Below are 17559 nucleotides of genomic sequence, written 5' to 3' on the forward strand. Positions count from 1 at the left end.
AGGGCATTGTGTGCAAGCTCAGCTCAAGTACATCAAGTACAATCTGAGGGACATTTTTGTTGCCCCCACACTGCCTCCATGTTTTTCCGATTGAAACATCCTTGAATGCATGCATTCTTTCAAGTATGCATATTTGCTTAAGTATAAATAAACACATCAGATCCAGATGCCTTCAGGAACAGGTCTGCTTGTTGTTTCCTCTAATTGACGCTAAACGAGAGTGTCACCGCCCAGGATCTTTTCACTGAGCCCTCGCTTTGTTGCCTTGAATGACGTTCGTTCCCCCAGCGGTCTCTCATTTCCACTGTTTACATGAGATAATGATGCATGTGTAAGGATACACTGCCAGGCCAAGTGAGGGGTTTGTTATGAACTGTGACGGCTGCCTCGTCAGGTCCAAAGCAATTTGTGTTAAAACGGAGCAGTGATGTCAGTTCAAACATACCGGGATGTAATAAAGTCAGATCCTGCAGCGTTGTTCTATAATGTACGCAGAGAGCAATTAATCGCTCATGCACATTCCCAAGAAAGGCTAAAAGGCCACGAGGTCAAACATGACTCTACAGATGGGACAATGTTGTTGAACTTGTTCCCCGTTTGTGTAATGTACTTAAAATGTAAATGTTTCCAGGGCATTACAATTACACTGTAGCAAGAAGTAAGTGGATAAAATGGGATTTAATGACATTCTCATTAGCTTCATTTATTTGGATTTGCATTAGCCACAGCAGTTAGTTTGCTTGAAAATGAGCGAGGTGTACCTGCTTTCCTCTATAGGTTTAACTTCCACACAGAACCAAGGCTGTCTGCTGTGGATTTCAGTGATGCTGCTGTTGTGTGGACAAGAAAACTAAACCTGACAGCCTTATTCTGCCTGAGTCTCTCTTAGGAGCGGCAGACCATATCGCTCAGCAATACTGCAGATGAGCTAATAGCATTCTTATAACAAAGGGAGCAAAACAATTAACATTGTTATACCTTTCGCAATTTTCTAAATGATGCTGTCAATATGCTCTGACCACGAAACCCAGTATGCAATTTCTATTCATTTGATCTTATTGGCTTCTTTGTATTTTATATCACCAGATATACAGCTGCAGGCTAACCATAGTCCACTCCCACTAATCACAGATTTTGATTTGAATGTGTCCAAATCCTATTATTCATATTGACCCAGCATCCATCAATTCCTGCTTTAAGACGTTCGATGATTCAGTGCAGTTATCAGTGGGAGAAAATGTGCTGAATAATCAGCATAAATTGCACAGCTGTGTGTCAGCCCCGCATAAAAAAAATGTAACCCTTCCACAGAACTGGATGAAATATGGCGTTGCAGAACGACAGAGTGAGACTTTAACACCAAACAATATTGACCTCATTTCCTCAGCCTCAAGTTATGTAGCTGTTTCTGTGCAGTTTTAGTGTGTGCAGGTTTATGAAACACTGCTGGGTTGGAGGGCAAGTCCAACAAGATGATAAAATAACTGTCAACCTTTGATTGAATTCTCCTCTAATGTGTTTTGTCAGCAGGAGAAATAACATTGGCCACTAGTTGATTTTTCTTTTTGCTTTCAATTCATAAATCCTGCTCTTTGTTGTCCAGAGAATGCAGACCACAGAGAATATTGTGTCAAAGCTGTCTCTTAACACCTTCACCGGTCCAGATAAATTACTGCCTATGAAAGCCAACAGTTTAACGCGTCTCTCTTTTAGAACCCCATTACTTTAATGGAGGACAATTCAAGCTTGAAATATTTACAGTTTTCCTCACGGATGCAGCCAGATAGAAATTGCCCGGTAACATAAGCTCAGCTTAGATTGCTCTTATAAATTGATTAGTTTCCTCCGTGATCTTAAAAGTCCTATTTTTTTTCCTCTGCTTTTTGTGACCTGTGGCTCAGTCTTGCCTTTTTTTTGTGGAGTTTGAGTGCCCCCTTCTGGCCTCATGTTGTCATGAGACTGCAAGTACATTGTACTCTCTTCCAGTAAAGTAAAATATCAAGATCATTTTTTATGCATGTATAAAATGCCTGGAACCAATTCAAGGATTTTTAAATGGTTTGAGAAGACACTGGGAGTTCCTGGGTTCAACTTTAAACATTACAGCTAAAGCCGTTTAGGAAGGGAGGGGAAAACACCTGGGCATCAATAAATCTGTAAATCTATCAGCCTATCAGCATTCAGCAATAAATAAAGTCACCCCTAATAACTAATGAGCTCTCTTCTAGGAGCACAACATATATCTCAACAGTTGTAAAAGAGAAAAAAAAATTAATTACAATTAAAGAAGCAGTTTCTATGGTTCACCACCAATAAGCTATTTCAAATAACTGTGGGTCTGAGTTTTAGCATGTTTCCTTATAAGAAACACACTTCCCTATTAGTGGAGGGTAAAGCGAAAAGTGTGGGGGGGAAAAACTCTCTGGAGTCAAAACTCTAACCAGACGCCACTGCAGCGGTATTTTTGAACCCGTGCGTCAGAGCTGCGCCCGTGGCCAAACCGCTTATTAAAACGCAGAGAAGCCAAGTGCCATAAAGACAGAAGGCGAGCAGCTTGTTATTATTCTTTCTGAGAGGTGAACAGGCTGAGATCAATGGCTGCAGTGGTTTCGCCTCACCACAACTATGGCCCTATAAAGCACAAAGACCCGTGTGGCTCCGACCCATACAGTCACAGATATTAAGTATTCCACGGGCCTTTGAAAGAGGCTGCCAAGAATAATTTCCCACATGTAACATTTCCCACCAAAGCCACAGAGTCATACTGGCATATTCTGTGCCCCCACTAGACCCCACATGCCCTCGCTAGAGTGACGCAGGAGAATCAATGGAAAAACAGATCCACTTCATTAATAAGGAGTCACGTTTGTTTTTATTTTTTTTTTTATATAGAGATGGTGTAATTGTCTGGCTGGAAAAAACAAAAAAAAACATCTAGAAGCAAGAAGCAAAAACTGGATGTTGCTCAGGTGTTGCTCAAATGTGACCCAGTTTGTACCATGAGTATTAACAAGCTTTGCCAAACTATTTTCAAAAGTCACACTAGAACAAACTGCAGGGAAAAATGCAAAGAAGCATTGATACAGGTCATATGTTTAGTATATAGCACATATACTTGATAATGCGATATCAGCGCAGGTGAGTCTGAACATGTAAAATGATCTTAGGCACATTGTGTGGAAAAGCGACCTGTTTTCTTCATCCCGTCCAGCAAAATTTCAAATCCTCAGCTGTCTGAAGCAGGTCTAGATGAATTCATATGTCATGTGCAATTTGGTCCAATAAAAAAGTCAAGCCCAATAGCACTGAGTTTTCTTTTTTTCCTGACCATAGGTAGTAAATGTATATTTTTATATGAAACGTCTGACCAACCAGTAAAATCCTTCCAGGGTGGTGTGGCAGCTTGTGTCCAATCAAACCTACTCAAAGAGTATGAAAGTGGCTAAATATATAGACATTAACTGCTGACACAACATCTCAGACATCAACCCTGTGGAGATTTGAGTTTTAAAAGTTAAGAGCGAACAGCAGAAATGGCAGGCTATGATAGCTGGAAGCTTACATGATTGCATTAATTTTCAACTCATCTTTTTACTCCTGATGCATTCATATAGTACTACTGCATGCCATCAACTTTTGTGTACTCTTTCAAATGCTTTATGTTTTGGTCGGGGTCTCTCTACATTCTCCTACTCTCTCCGAAACAGATGACTGTCCCTCCCTAAGACCTGTGCCAGAGGTCGCTTCCTTTTAAAAGGGTCTTCCTTTCTGCCACTTCCAAGTGCTTGCTCATAGATGATCATCTAATCATTGAGGTTATCTCTCTAATATTCAAGGACATCATCTGTTTGACTGTCACTGTAGTGGTTTAACCTGAGCTAAATTTGTCTTAGATTCATCATGCAAACGTTGTGCTGACTCACACAATTTCTAGACAAAAGGGAGTCCAGGGGAGAAAAACAGAAAAAGTGCAGTATGTTTTTATTTTGCCCACAGCTGCACTGTTTGGTCACAATTTAAAAAATGCCACAAAGCCAGTTTTTCTAAACAAGCGCTGGGAATAGTAGGATGACGAGTTTGGTACCAAAAAAACAGTCGTCCTGCAAGTGATTCAGCGGTATATGCATTACACTGAGAGGTGGCAGAGTTGAAGATTTTCATTGCGAGTGACCAGGATGGAAAAGATTAGAAATAAGTACATCAGAGGGAGAGCTCAGGTTAAGCGGATCAGAGAAGCGAGATTGAGAGGGTTTGGACATGTGCAGAGGAGAGAGAGTGGATATGCTGGACAAAGGACGTTGAATATGGGGCTATAGGGAGGATGAAAAACAGGATGACCACAGAGAAGATTAATGGATGTAGGGAAGCAGGACATGCAGAGGGTTGATGTGACAGACACTGAGGAGGGTAGGGACAGGGTGAGCTAGAAACAGATGAGGTACTCTGGTGGCCCCTAAAGGAAGCAGCAGAAAAAAGAAGTATAACTGTCTGTTCTGGGAGATCCTTAAAACAGCAAAATTAAAAAAACACCATTTAGACTTGTAATTCAGCTCATTAAGGAGAGTCAGTTTCACAGCAATGTTTTCCAATCGCCAACTTCCAGCCATTTAATTAAACAACTTAACACCTGGCACTGAACAGGAACAAATTAGCTGAAATTATAATATTTTTATATGCACATTTGCCTAAATATTAGACATGCTCAAATCAGAGCTTTTTCTGAACTATGTTACTCTGTTGGTATTTCTAACAGACTGTTTATCTGTAAACATTGTGGGATAGCTTCAATTCATCCCATGAAAGCAAACTGCTTGACTTTGTAGTGTCACATAAAGACAGATATTTATTTGTTAATAAAGGGCTACATTACATCTCAAAGGTTTGTTACTCATAAAACTTTTTTTTAAAAAACACATTCAAAATTAAATTTAATCCAACAGTAAATTATTGAGAAATGTTGTGAATGGCACTGATTAAAGGAACTGTGAACACCTTGAATAAAATGCCTACATATCACACAGGTGCCCATTTTCTACAACCATCTGTTGGGACATTATGTTGCCTAATGCAAGTTTATGTTAAATCCTTTGAGGTTATGTTGGCACAGATAAAACTGCTGTGTTAGTTTGCTGTGTTCTGTGAGGGAAGATGCATTTTAACAACTGTCTGCATGAAATGGCATTAATGTTTCCAAACAAGTATAATCTGAAGAGTTTCAGAAGATATTTGGTTGTTTTTGTTCAGACAATGAAACCTACAAAGGCTGATACCTATTCTCGCTTATTGTTGTTTGAACAAGTATAACTGCTTTCACTTGTGCCATCTCAGAAAAAAGCATATTAGCATTATAAACCTGCATTAGGCATCGCAATGTCCTGCTGCGACACTGAAATGCTGGCTGCTCTGTATGAACATACCCAATTAAAAATCATAGTCACTTACATCTCTTTTCATTTTTACAGCTGAAATAAAATTAAATGTGCTTTTTTTCCCCCTAAAAAAAGCACATTTCTAAGTGATCTTTTGAGCAACACTATTACTGTCACTATACCACAAATGTATACATTCAACATATTTTACATAAGGCACAGGCTTTCAAAGCACTACATGCTTTGCAAAAAGGTACAGTATATTTAAAGCAGCCCATCCATTTACCTTCTAGGATAATCTTTGAGAATTCTGCATTGCATGTTATGATGTAAATATTCAATTTAAATGCATCAGTTTGAGCCTACCTTTATATTATTGCATGACCGCCTATAAGTTAGAAGATAGGGTTGTGTCAGATGAGTTATTAGATGCAATATGAGGTCCCAAATGCCCAGAAAATAAGTGTTCATGCAAATAAGATGAGTGTAGAGTAGAACAAAAAGGCCAAACCACCTTCAAACCACTTTTGGATAAATAATGTGAAAGGAAATAAAACTAATAAATCTAAAACTAATATATCTTGACTGTCAGCTACAGAGAAGCTGCAGTTCACTGGAATTGTAGGTCAAAGCAGGTGCTGCCACATCTGTCCCACTAAGAGCATCCTGCCCTCTGATTTTCAGGTTGACAAACTTTATCTTCCAGCTGTTGTTGTCCAGAGGAGAGCGGATAAGGCCAAATATTTGTTCAAAGATTCCCAGACAGACTGCATCTCTGTGAATAGTCCCAGCAACAGCCACCAACACCAAGCCATGAGGAGAGGTCAAGGCTTTGAGGCCATGGGGATCCAAATTGGGACTGAAGAGGAGACGCTCATCCCTGGTCAGTGCCAAGAATCGAAGACTAACCAGATCAGCACCCAGAAACTCCTCCATCTGCTCACTGCCAGCTCTGAGAAAGACATAACTCTGTTATTAGTGTTTTGGGGTTGTTTTACCTTCCTCTCTATGCTTTATAAGAAGAAAATCAGAAGGAATAATCTACCTGGAACAGAGGACTACTCTGAATAAGATTATAAACCCACAACATCAGTATTATTTAAATTCTCATTTGCTTTCACTACTAATGAGGTTCTTACTTGGAGAGGAGACGTAACTTCACATCAGGCCAGAAATGTTGTGGTCCCCAGTCTTGGGGCTGTTGGCCAAGTGAAAGGTTTTGACTGTTCAACAGCTGGAAGAACCACTGACAGAACTGCTGGCCGAGGACCAGCGGATCAAAGCCCATCCCACAGTTCACATCTGAGGAATCAGAAGCCGCCTCTCCTTGAGGGTTTTCATCCACCACCTCCATAAAGAAATGAGAGGTTGTTGTCACAGATGATCTTCAGTCTCTACAAGTCAGAGCACTACACCCATATTAGCTAGAAGGTCACTTCTTTGACGGAATGGCAACAGGTTCTAAAATATAAAGTCTGACTAAGTCTTGATTTTAGAGCTGGTGTTGACCCTGAATTTTGGGAAGTACAAATTCTAGTTTTAATATACAGTGCTGTAAAAAAGTATTTGCCCTCTTCCTGATTTCTTATGTTTTTGCATATTTGTCACAGTTACATGCTTCAAATCATCAAACACATTTTAGTATTGGTCAAAGATAACCAGAGTAAATACAAAAATGCTGTCTTTAAATGATGTTTGCATTTATTATGAGTAAAAAGCTATCCAACCCTACCTGGCCCTAAGTAAAAAAAAAAAAAAAAAAAAAAAACATCTTTATGATCGTCAAGACAATGGAAAATAGTCTGTGGACTGATAAAACAAAATATTAACTTTTTTGGAAAGTTTGCATCCTGTTACATCTGGTGTAGAACTACTACACAGCATTTCATTAAAAAAAACAGCAGCAGTCAAACACTGTGGTGGTAGTGTGATCGTTTGGGACTGCTTTGGGATCTGGATGCCTTGCCCTGACTGATTGAACCATGAATTCTGCTCTCTACCAGAAAATCCAGAGAATGTCCAGCCATCAATTTGCACCCTGAAGCTCAAGAGCACTAGGGTTATGCACCAGTACAGGAATCCAAAACACAACAGGAACTCCACCTCTAAATAGCTCAAAAAAATAAAATGAAGTTTTTGGAATGGCCTATTCAATATCAAAACTGCTTGATTGCAGTTCTTGCTGCCAAGGGTGGCACAGTCTGTTGTTCGGTGATTACTTTTTCAAAGCAATATATAACCTGTTATAAAGGTGTGTGAGGACACTGTGTGTGAATAACCCTAATTATGTCTTTTCTTTCCATGCATACCAACATCAGTGCCATGTCTTCACTTCACTGGACTTCACTATTCAATAAACAATACTTTCCATCCTTTATAAAGTAGATGGGTCGCCTTTGGCTTATCCCCAAATAAAACATTTACTGGCGGCAGTGGCTTCTGTTTCTCTCGTGTGTCAAGTTACCTTTACAGAGGACCACAGCTCCAGGGTCCTCTTTATAAGCATGTGTTTCTCGCTGTTTGGGGGCATCGCCACGCCTTCTGTAGCCAGGTACTTGAATATCAGGTCACGCTGAACCTTTTTCCTCCTCAGGAGCTCTTCGGCATTTTTAGTGAAGGAGAGAATGGTTTCTTTAGCTTCTGCAGTGGAAAAATGATCAGAAAGAGTAAGATAAGCTAATCATTTATTTATCCAGCAGAGGTGAGAAAACACTGAAATTTTTCATGCAATTTATTTGTTATTTCTTGGTACGTATGCAACAAATCTCTTGATTAAGGACATTATGTAACTCACTGGACTCCAGTAAAGACTTCAGGTAAGCTGACTTCCTCTTTGCCATATGAAATTGAATAAAAGTCTTACCCGTAATGTTTTCCACGACTATCATCTTATTCGTGACCGTATCACTGAGTGACAGTAAGTCGCTTTTTGTCATTAGGCTCAGTATCTTCGTAAATCCAGCACGCTCTGTTTCTGATAGTCCTGACATTTTTGCGAAACGAAAACACTGGGGCGGTTTCGTCCATGCGAGTCCTGCAAGAAATCTCTCCGTACGGAAACAAGCAGTGGTGGGAACGGGATCCGTTCAAAACACTGGTTGCTATGTTACATTGATGCGTTCGCTATATCTCGGAGGGCAGACAACTTAAGGTATTGTCAACACCGTAATTGTCACCGTAATAGCTAGAAATTACGATAACAGAGGGAACACGAATGTAGCACAGAAGGGCTTTCGCTGAATTTAGGGGTGTAGAAAATATGGGAATCTTGATATTTACTAAAACAAACAAACAAAAAAAAACAAACATTTTTTTTTCCGTTACCTTTTGCTCTCACTAATAAGTAGGAGCTAGAGTACCATGTCTTCTGCTGTATCATTCAGGGGAAACTGGTGCTGTGTACTGACACATTTTAAGGTAATTATTACGTACAAAAATGGCAGTTTTCTCCATTTTTCTTTGAGTTATTAGAGGCTCATTAGAATAAATACCAAAATATCAATCGTTGAAATTTGAAGCGTACGGCGAGCCCCTGAAGGCATCATAAACCAAGCTAGCAGCTAGCCTGCGCAGGAGCGATGCTCGGACAGGAGAGCTGGTCAGCCTGTTTAGCTGGCGTCACACTATCATATTAATATGCTTTAACGAGGCTAAGAGGATCCGTTCTCCAGTTTAATATCGTACTGTGAAGCTAGGGAACCCGAAAGGTAACGTACTGTTATTTGCTAATGTACCCTGAGCTAGTTATCCATTCATTTAGCTTAGCTGGTATGCTGTTAGTGCAGTGCCGCTTATTTACATGTCACTTAAACATTTAGGCATTCTTGTTAGTTTTTTCAGTTAAACTGCTGGTCCACTTACAGTAATGTTTTAGGGTATGTAATATTATTTTCCCTTCTGTCGGGATTCACATTCAGCCACACGTTGGTATTTACTGTTTATCTTTGGTCATACTGAATTAAAACATCTTACAGTTTGATACTTTTCTTGAAATCAGTGTATGATTGTGGTAACGCGATTAGACCCGGAGGTTCCTGTCGAGAGCAAATCAGGGGATTTGACATGTGTACGTTCAATGACACAGAAACTTATTTTGGACATTGACCTGTTCCTGCTGGTTTTTATCTAGCACCTGGGTCGCATAGACAAATATTGATAGACTTCAAAGCTAAAGCTGTCAGAAGGAATGAGGAACTGTGTCATTGCAAAAAAAAAAATCATTTCGCAGGACACTGGCCGGCTTTCAACACAAGGAAACATTAAGAAATGAGCAGGAGGAAGAAACTGCCAGTGTCTAGTGGTGGTAGTATCATGCTCTGGGGCTGGGAATAATGAACGAGGTTGCCTTCAAATTCCTCAACTTAACCTCAAATCAACAGCTAGATAGTTGAAACTTGGATATAACTGGATGTCCCAACATCACCATGATCCCAAACAAACATTCAAACTAGTTTTGAAATGGATTGAGCATTAAACATTAGGCTTCTGGACTGACTTTCCTAAAGCCCTGACCTCAAACCTATTAAAAATGAGTGGACTACACTTAAAAGCCTGAGCTGTGTCAACAAACAAATTAAACTCCACCAGTTCTGCCAAGAATAGTGGTCTAATATTTAGGCACAGTTATGCCATAAGCATAATGGATATCAAAAGTGTCTTGTTGAGGTGCAACTTGCTAAGGGAAACTTAACTGAATATTAGTGGTGGTGTACCTATATATTTTAACTTGTATATATACTTTTCAATATATATACTTTTCTGTGTGATTAGAGACAATCCATACATTTTCTTCTTGTTATCTGGGGCCGGGTCACAGGGGTAGTACATATAAACAGTATACACTGGATATGTGTGCACATGTGCACAAAGCCTAAAACTAGATAATTTTATTTCAAGAAGTTTATTACATTTTGTACAAATTGAGGAAGCCAAAAGTGTGCTTCATGTTGGGTATGTTTTCTGCTTAGGGATGAACTGTTTTTCATCCCTAAGCACTGTTTGTCATTCTTCAAATTGTATAAATCTTTCTCTCTTGATTTTCCGTTAGTATTTCCGATGGGAGACTATGAGAACAGTGCTCCTGGGCGGATAACTGTGTATTCCATCCAGGGTTGCCCACACTGCACGCAGGCCAAGGCCACCCTTGGGCGCTTGGGAGTGCCTGTATGTGACATAGACCTCGGTAGTCATTCGGAGCTGAGAGCAAAGGTGAAGGAGCTGACAGGACGCAGCACAGTCCCTCAGATCTTCTTCAACAATGTTCATGTTGGGGGTAACGACGACCTGCAGAAACTGGTGAGGAAAAGGAAAACATTTCTGACGATACCACTTCCCTAATGACCAGTAAACTAAGAGGTCAAGCAATGTCCAAAAAGGGGGGAGAAAAACTAATTTGAACTGATACTGTCATTTTTGTAGTCACCTGAAGAGCTTCAGAGGCTGGTAAGTCTGGTGAAGGAAGAGCCCCTTCCAGCAGATGCACCACCTCTGCCACAACAGAGTCAGTCAGAGCATACAGCTTCGGAGAACGAAGGAGGTAAGGAATTAATTCTTAAGAGTTTTTGTCTGCTTAAGATCATTACTTTCCTTTCCTTTACAGTCAAAAATGCTCTTAAGGCACATTTTAATGCAGTTCTTAAATATATTTGTAAAATACCGTCTGATATTGTAGTATATTAACTGCCTATCTTTCAAGAAATAGACAAGCATCAAAGGTAAGCATGGGCTGAAGTCAGCGTGTCCGATGCATAGTCATTGTTGGCTGAAGGTGAGCCAAGAGCAAAGAGTGGTTATGAAATAGCATTGGCTGATGTAGTGAAAAGGGTATTTTTAGGCAACATTAGATGTGTGTGAGTGTGTCTTACATCCATGCTCCTCTACTCCTCCAAATGCCAACACGGACAGTTGATACAGGAAACCTGAAACTCTGGATAAGCCTAGTAGTGCTGGGCTGCCCCACAGCACCTCATATGTACAGTGTAAACAGTGTTTGTAGAGAAATATTGAAATTCAGTGTTAGCTTTTGTGAAGTTTAATTAAAATCAGCAGTACGTAGTGCTACACATACATCTCTGGCACCTAACGTTAATAAACTGAAGAGCAGAACAAGTCATCGGATCGTAGTCAGTGTAATGTAGGTGAGCTGCTTCTGATAGAGCAGTTTTATTTAGTTTTTGCACAGATGTATAGACTATTGGAGTACTTACAGTTTTGCCTTTTTAACAATGACACCCTTTACATTCACAGTCACAACCATATTATACAATATGTTCCTTATACCAGATTCTAACCATCCAAATGTTGCAGAAGAATGCCTAAAAGACTTGTGTTGCTGCCATGAGATTCACTGATTCCATATTTGCATTAATGAGCAGTTGAACTGGTGTACCTAATTAGGTGGCTGGTAAGTGTACAATATAATGGGGGAAAAAAGAATGAAATTGCCATTTGTGTGTGTAAATATTTCTTTGGAAACATGATTTGTCTCTGTGATGCCTGTCAGACTTTTTATAATAAACAGGACTGAAGTCTGATGCTTAAAACAAACTTAGTAATGCTTTATGTGCCATATATACACAGTTACAAATTTACTTAATTTCTCTTCAATAGTGTATATCCCAAAAATCTCATTTACAAAACAAAAGCAATGCTGCTGTGTTGCAGTGAAAGAAGCCAGAAGTTTACCCAGCTCAGGCAATACCCTTTCTCACCAGCGAGACATTTTTTCACAGATGCAGAACTACATCGTTTATCAAATTCTTTCATACATGTGTGAACATGATTATATTTCTGTGTGTTTATACATGTGTGACCTGGAAATTCCACGTGTGTAGAATTTATGTGTGAGAGAGATGAGTTGGCAGACCTAGTGGAAGACCTCAAACATGCCAGCATGATTGGCAGTCATAGGAGGGGGCTGACTTTATACAAAAAGAGCTTCTCAGGAAGTCAGCTGGTTGACTGGCTGCAAAAAGAGAAGGGCATGGGTAAGTAAGGCTGTCAGTGATATAGGTAAAATCTCATGCAATTTTCCAAGCACCCTTATTCTTACAACACATAGTCAAATTCAGTTCTGTCAGCACTTGATTGTGGCTATGTGTACACTAGCCAGGGCTGCAGCCTGTAATACTGGACAGGCATTGTTGAAGAAGAAGTACATGATCAGAGTTCATGGCTGTGAGCAGCAGGATGGCAATTTTGGCGAAGGAAAAGACACCATGGATGCACTGTACAGGCTACTGGAGGATGACCCTCATTCAGCTCTCAACGCAGGACAGACTGCAACCTGCAGTCCCATGCAGGGTAGGTCAGGACCAGATCAGGCTTTGAGTGTGCACGGATCGCATTTCAGGTTCACTCTGAGCAGTGTCTTTCAGCACTCTACTAACCCATGTCCTTTCTTTGCTGCTAACTTAGCATATGATCCTTCTGGGTTTGCTTGGGTTTGTGGCTTTAAGACCTGAAATATGGTGTATCCAATAAAAACATCATTCGCTCATTAGCTTGCAACGCCTGCGTGACTGAGTGCATTCTCTGTCTTGAAAATCTATGCAGTATTTAAAAAATACTTAAACTCACTGTCTTCATCAGTGAATTAAGATAACTTAGCAAATTTAGACTAAGTAAATAAACTAAATTTGATCATAATGCTTTATGATGATATTATGCATAAAGTGTATCAGGCTGCAAAGAACCTAGCTGGATTTCATTGTCAGCTGCTGGCTGTTTCAGAACAGTTTCCTGCTTTGCTGTGGGCTTGGGTCAAATTAATACTTGGTTTAATTTCCTGTCAGATATTCCTTTACTTCTGCAATGGTGGTGGTGAGTCATATTGGCTGGCTCTGTGTTGGTGTGTTTATACCTGAAAGCTGCACACTTGTAGAACCTGTAGAGTCACACCATGATACCAGCAGGATTTTACCCAGCTTCCTTTTTTTCTATAGCGCCTGATAAAAAGCACAATTTTTTTTCCCTGTATTTGTTTTCTTTTTGTTTTTTTTCTTTGTTTTGTTTTTTTCCAGCTTTTGTTTAATAATTTGAATTTTGGCTCTGAACTATGTTGATTTTTATTTCATGTTTTTCTCTTTTTGTCTTCCTGCCAGCCGCTGAGCTCTCTTTGCTTTTACGGGAGATGATTCTGAAATTGTTCTCGGAGCATCTCTCTGCCGATGGCAAGGTAATGTTGTCCCTGATGCTCACTGAGTGCATGTTGCTATTTTGTAAAAGCAACAGTGCATTTGGATCTGTGCCACACAGTGTGTACTGTTGCACTGGGCAAGCTGTGTGTTCATATGAAGTTTCACTTTGGCAAACAGAAAAAAACTTGTCTGCAAATATTTCTACTTTATTTTTCACTGCAGGTCTTTTTGTGACCTACATTCAAGGTTGTTCATTAAGATATTTTGACAGGATAATGCTTCTCTGTTACTTTATCCCTGTACAAATGGTTAAATTAAAAGCATGTACTTTGTGTCCATGCTCCCACAGTCTGTGGACTATAAAGGCATGTCAGCGAATCCTGCTTTTGAGCATTACTGTGAGCTAGCCATTCAGCTGCAGAGGGTGGAGTTGCTGTCACTTAGCCGGGAGGAGAAGCTGGCCTTCTTCATCAATATCTACAATGCCTTAGTCATCCATGGGTACCTACGCCTGGGGGCTCCCACCAACATGTGGCAAAGATACAGAGTAGGACTACACAGCTACAATGTCTCCCCCAGAATTCCTTTGTAATATCAATAAGACTTATGTGCTGAAATTAGGAATGTTTTGAACTGTTTTGTAGTTCTTCAATTATGTGAGCTACCTGATTGGAGGAGAGGTATTCACGCTGCAGGACATTGAGAATGGCATTCTTAGAGGGAACAGAAAAGGTGTTGCACAGCTTCGAAGACCCTTCTCCAAAACGGACCCACGACTTCAAGTATTCACACATTTTGATAGCTGAATTTATGTGGTGGCAGTTTTCTTTAGAGTTAACTAAAGGTCATGTCTCTTGTTGTCCACTAGGTGGCACTTCCAGATGCTGAGCCACTGATTCACTTTGCCTTGAACTGTGGTGCAAAGGGCTGTCCACCTATTAAAACATACACACCACAAGTAAGTAGATTTCACTTTAGCTTTTTTGATTCTGAGAAGACTTAGTTAAAGTAAATACACTTGGAAACTTCCTCTTCTGTCACAGTTTTTACAGTTGTGAAATTGTCCCATAGATTTCCTATCAGGCTTCCCAAGTCAGAGTCCCAAGTCTTGCCTCATAATGTCTCCCGTAATCGCAGCAGCCCGAATGGTCAGAAATTAATTCTCATGTGCTCGCCTCTCTCAGGACATCGACAGCCAGCTCCGCACAGCAGCCGAGGCCTTCCTGGAGAATGATGACGCCTGTGTGGTAGACTGTGTGAAAAAAGAAGTGCGCCTAAGTCAGATATTTAAGTGGTACAAAGCTGACTTTGGAGGCACGGATGAGAAGGTATTTTTAAGTTTAACAGCTGTATGTGTGCACATGTATGGATCCTGAATTTTTCTTGTGGTAGGAAAAATGGATGAATTGTTTTGTTTAGTTTTTTTAGGTTTTTTTTTTTTTTATTATTATTTTTTTTGCATCCCCTTCTATCTCATAGCTGCTGGGATGGGTGCTGGATCACATGGGTGACTCACCGAAGAAGACCAGCCTGCAGGGCGTCGTTTCTGCTGGAAAGACCAAAGTCAGTTTTCTCCCTTACGACTGGAGCTCCAACAGCACCCACTGAGCTCACACACAAATGCATTCACATCTACCTGTATGTACGTCTACATGTTTTACGTCCATCGTCTTCTGATTGAATCCGTACAAAATGGAAAAACACTGATTCTTAACCACGCGTATGTTTTATACAGAACATAATGTATGTCCCTGTGATATGAGGAGCACATTTGCACTGTATTTTATTGCTGTCAGTTCCAGTTTTCTGCTCTCATGTTAAGCTCCTACACCCCATCTTTTGATGCTGTGTAAATACTAGAGAATTTGGTAAGATCATCTCAGTATTTTCTACACATGAATGGTGTACTCCAGCAGCTTGATGGCATCAAATGCACACCAAACATATTTTATTATCTGTAACCATAGTTGTGGCTCTCCTTTCCATGTCAGCCACTCAGGAGTCATAGATGATCCCATTCCTCTCTGTCCAGTTCAACACTGGTTGATGTATTCATGTGGTGCGTATAATTATAGCAGATGGAAACGATAACTTGGCTTATCCAAACCTACTGCTTTTATAAGCCATAAGAAAACCTTTTGAACTTTAAAGAAAAACACTCATTCATGTGCAGCAGACTGCACCTTCTTCTCTCTGGTCCTTCATTTAAGCATTTCCAACCTACATATTTAAATGATTTGATTTTGCATTCTGCAGGGAAAGGAAGGATTAGCTGCTGCACCTTTTATCTTTTAAATGAAATCGAATATAGGTATTGATATTATATAGTCACAACTCAGCTTGTGGCTGTAGAATCTGAAATGCAAGGTGAAGATTTTGTAAATAATGATCCTTTTTGAGTTTGTTTGCGGTTAACAACCCCTGAGCTTTTTTTAAAGGGGACAAATGAAATCTGGTTGTGCTGCTCTTATCGTCCTAGTTGGTCAGCATAGGATGCACCCAGTGAGTAGTTGATTTACGTCAGCAAAGGAGCACCTCCTGTGTGCACTGTGTAGAACGCACAGACATATCCAGTGTTCGCTGCTTAGACTTTATTTAAATGTATGGATCAGTTTGTCTTCCTATCCACCATAGGTAAACTTATTCTTCCTCTATGCATGTTAGCCTATGTGGCTTTTCAACCCTCTTTTTAATCCAGGTATTCCACTGTAAATTGCAGAAGTGCTATTACTGTGTTTTGGGTTTTTTAGCACAGTTATTTGTTTTAAAAAGAAAATTATGAAACATTTATCAAAACCAAACCCGTTCGGGATGCACTCTGACACTTTGCATGTTTTTTGCCAACTTATGCTACTGAGACATATTTGTACTTTTTCACAAGGTCGCTGTTCTGTTTGTCTGTATGTGAATAATGTGCTGTTGATCCAGCTTTTTATTTCAGCATGTCTAAAGAAACTGGACAAAAAAGTCTTTAGAAGTGTACATTACCAAACAGTTGGTCATTAATTCAATAGGATATTAGTGTATTTAGTTTCCCCTTGAACAAGTTTACAAAAACTATTCTTATTTAGGAGTTGAGCTTTTCTTTAAACTTAGCCTTTCATGGGTTTTTTTTAAATTATTTTTAGTATGGTGCTTCATTGTACATTGCATAGCAGTGCAATAACGTTCCATTAAGTTTCTATGTGTCACATCGTCTTAATTAAGATTTTCTTATCTCAGGTCAAAGCAAAATCTGACACCAGGTTGTTTGATGTCATCAGTGCATCGTATGCTCCATGTTGTTTTCTAGTCTTAGCATTTCTGTATAGTTTGTATTTGTTTGCAAAATCATTTTCAGCATTTAATTCCTGCACACTGCTGTGTGTTTTTGTTAAGGCTACAAGCAGCACCAAAGCAAATGGTTAAATTAGCATGTCTCAGAGCTGGAACACATTTGCTGCATGAGTTAGAGAAATACCCTTCATTCTTGAATAGTAACTATAACAGGACTGCCTCTGCTGGCTAGCGTTTTTTTTGGGGGGGGGGTTCTTCTTCCCCCCCAGCCTGTATGCTTGGCTATAAGAACTGCTTGGACCTAAAGTGTCAGATATCAAAGTACACAAAGTAAAAAAACCACATTTGATAAAAGTCAGTCATACACTGATTACTGCATATAGACTTGAGGACACCAGTCTATTTAACAGACTGTAGGTTTTCTTTGAATGCAGCCTTCAGGAACAAAGTGCACCTTTGGCTTTACTATATTAGTGTTAAGAGTGGGAGACACTTTGTGGACTAAATTAAACAAGATTTTTATGTTTATGGATGTTCCCTGTTTTTTTCCCCCCCCCCCCCAAAAAAATAATAAAAACATACCTCATGTATCAGGAAGATGTGATGCAAAAACCTTTTTTAAACAATTCTAATATCACTGTTCCTCTTTCCTAGGATTGACAAAAAAAAAAAAATTACATCCCTAAATAAATATGCAATGTTGACCTATATGCATATACTGAGTTTGTGTTTTCCTTTACTATACTACCCCACGGCACGCAACCTAAGCTTTAAAG

The 17559-nt window shown here is 39.7% G+C and overlaps 2 protein-coding genes across 3 annotated transcripts; one reads left to right on the forward strand and one right to left on the reverse strand.

Moving 5' to 3' along the window:
• Window positions 1–2900: 2900 nt before the first annotated feature.
• Window positions 2901–8411, reverse strand: lg16_19h3orf38 (linkage group 16_19 C3orf38 homolog). Its single transcript, XM_063498284.1, has 4 exons — window positions 8233–8411; window positions 7834–8009; window positions 6509–6717; window positions 2901–6321 (listed from the first exon to the last, which is right to left on the reverse strand). The coding sequence occupies exons 1-4, from the start codon at window positions 8357–8359 to the stop codon at window positions 5958–5960; spliced, it is 876 nt and encodes a 291-aa protein (XP_063354354.1). The 5' UTR covers window positions 8360–8411; the 3' UTR covers window positions 2901–5957.
• Window positions 8412–8921: 510 nt separating this feature from the next.
• On the forward strand, window positions 8922–17493 carry zgc:152951 (uncharacterized protein LOC569013 homolog). Of its 2 annotated transcripts, XM_063499436.1 has the most exons (11): window positions 8922–9076; window positions 10417–10664; window positions 10788–10905; window positions 12203–12355; window positions 12477–12671; window positions 13472–13545; window positions 13857–14054; window positions 14152–14289; window positions 14376–14465; window positions 14692–14835; window positions 14987–17493. In XM_063499436.1, exons 2-11 carry the CDS (start codon window positions 10425–10427, stop codon window positions 15113–15115), a joined length of 1479 nt encoding a protein of 492 aa, XP_063355506.1. In that variant the 5' UTR covers window positions 8922–9076; window positions 10417–10424; the 3' UTR covers window positions 15116–17493. The 2 variants fall into 2 exon arrangements, with proteins under 2 accessions (XP_063355506.1, XP_063355508.1); XM_063499438.1 differs by lacking the exons at window positions 12203–12355; window positions 12477–12671.
• The last annotated feature ends 66 nt before the right edge of the window (window positions 17494–17559 follow it).

This window comes from Pelmatolapia mariae, linkage group LG16_19, assembly GCF_036321145.2.
Source record: "Pelmatolapia mariae isolate MD_Pm_ZW linkage group LG16_19, Pm_UMD_F_2, whole genome shotgun sequence".
Taxonomy (NCBI): Eukaryota; Metazoa; Chordata; class Actinopteri; order Cichliformes; family Cichlidae; genus Pelmatolapia; species Pelmatolapia mariae.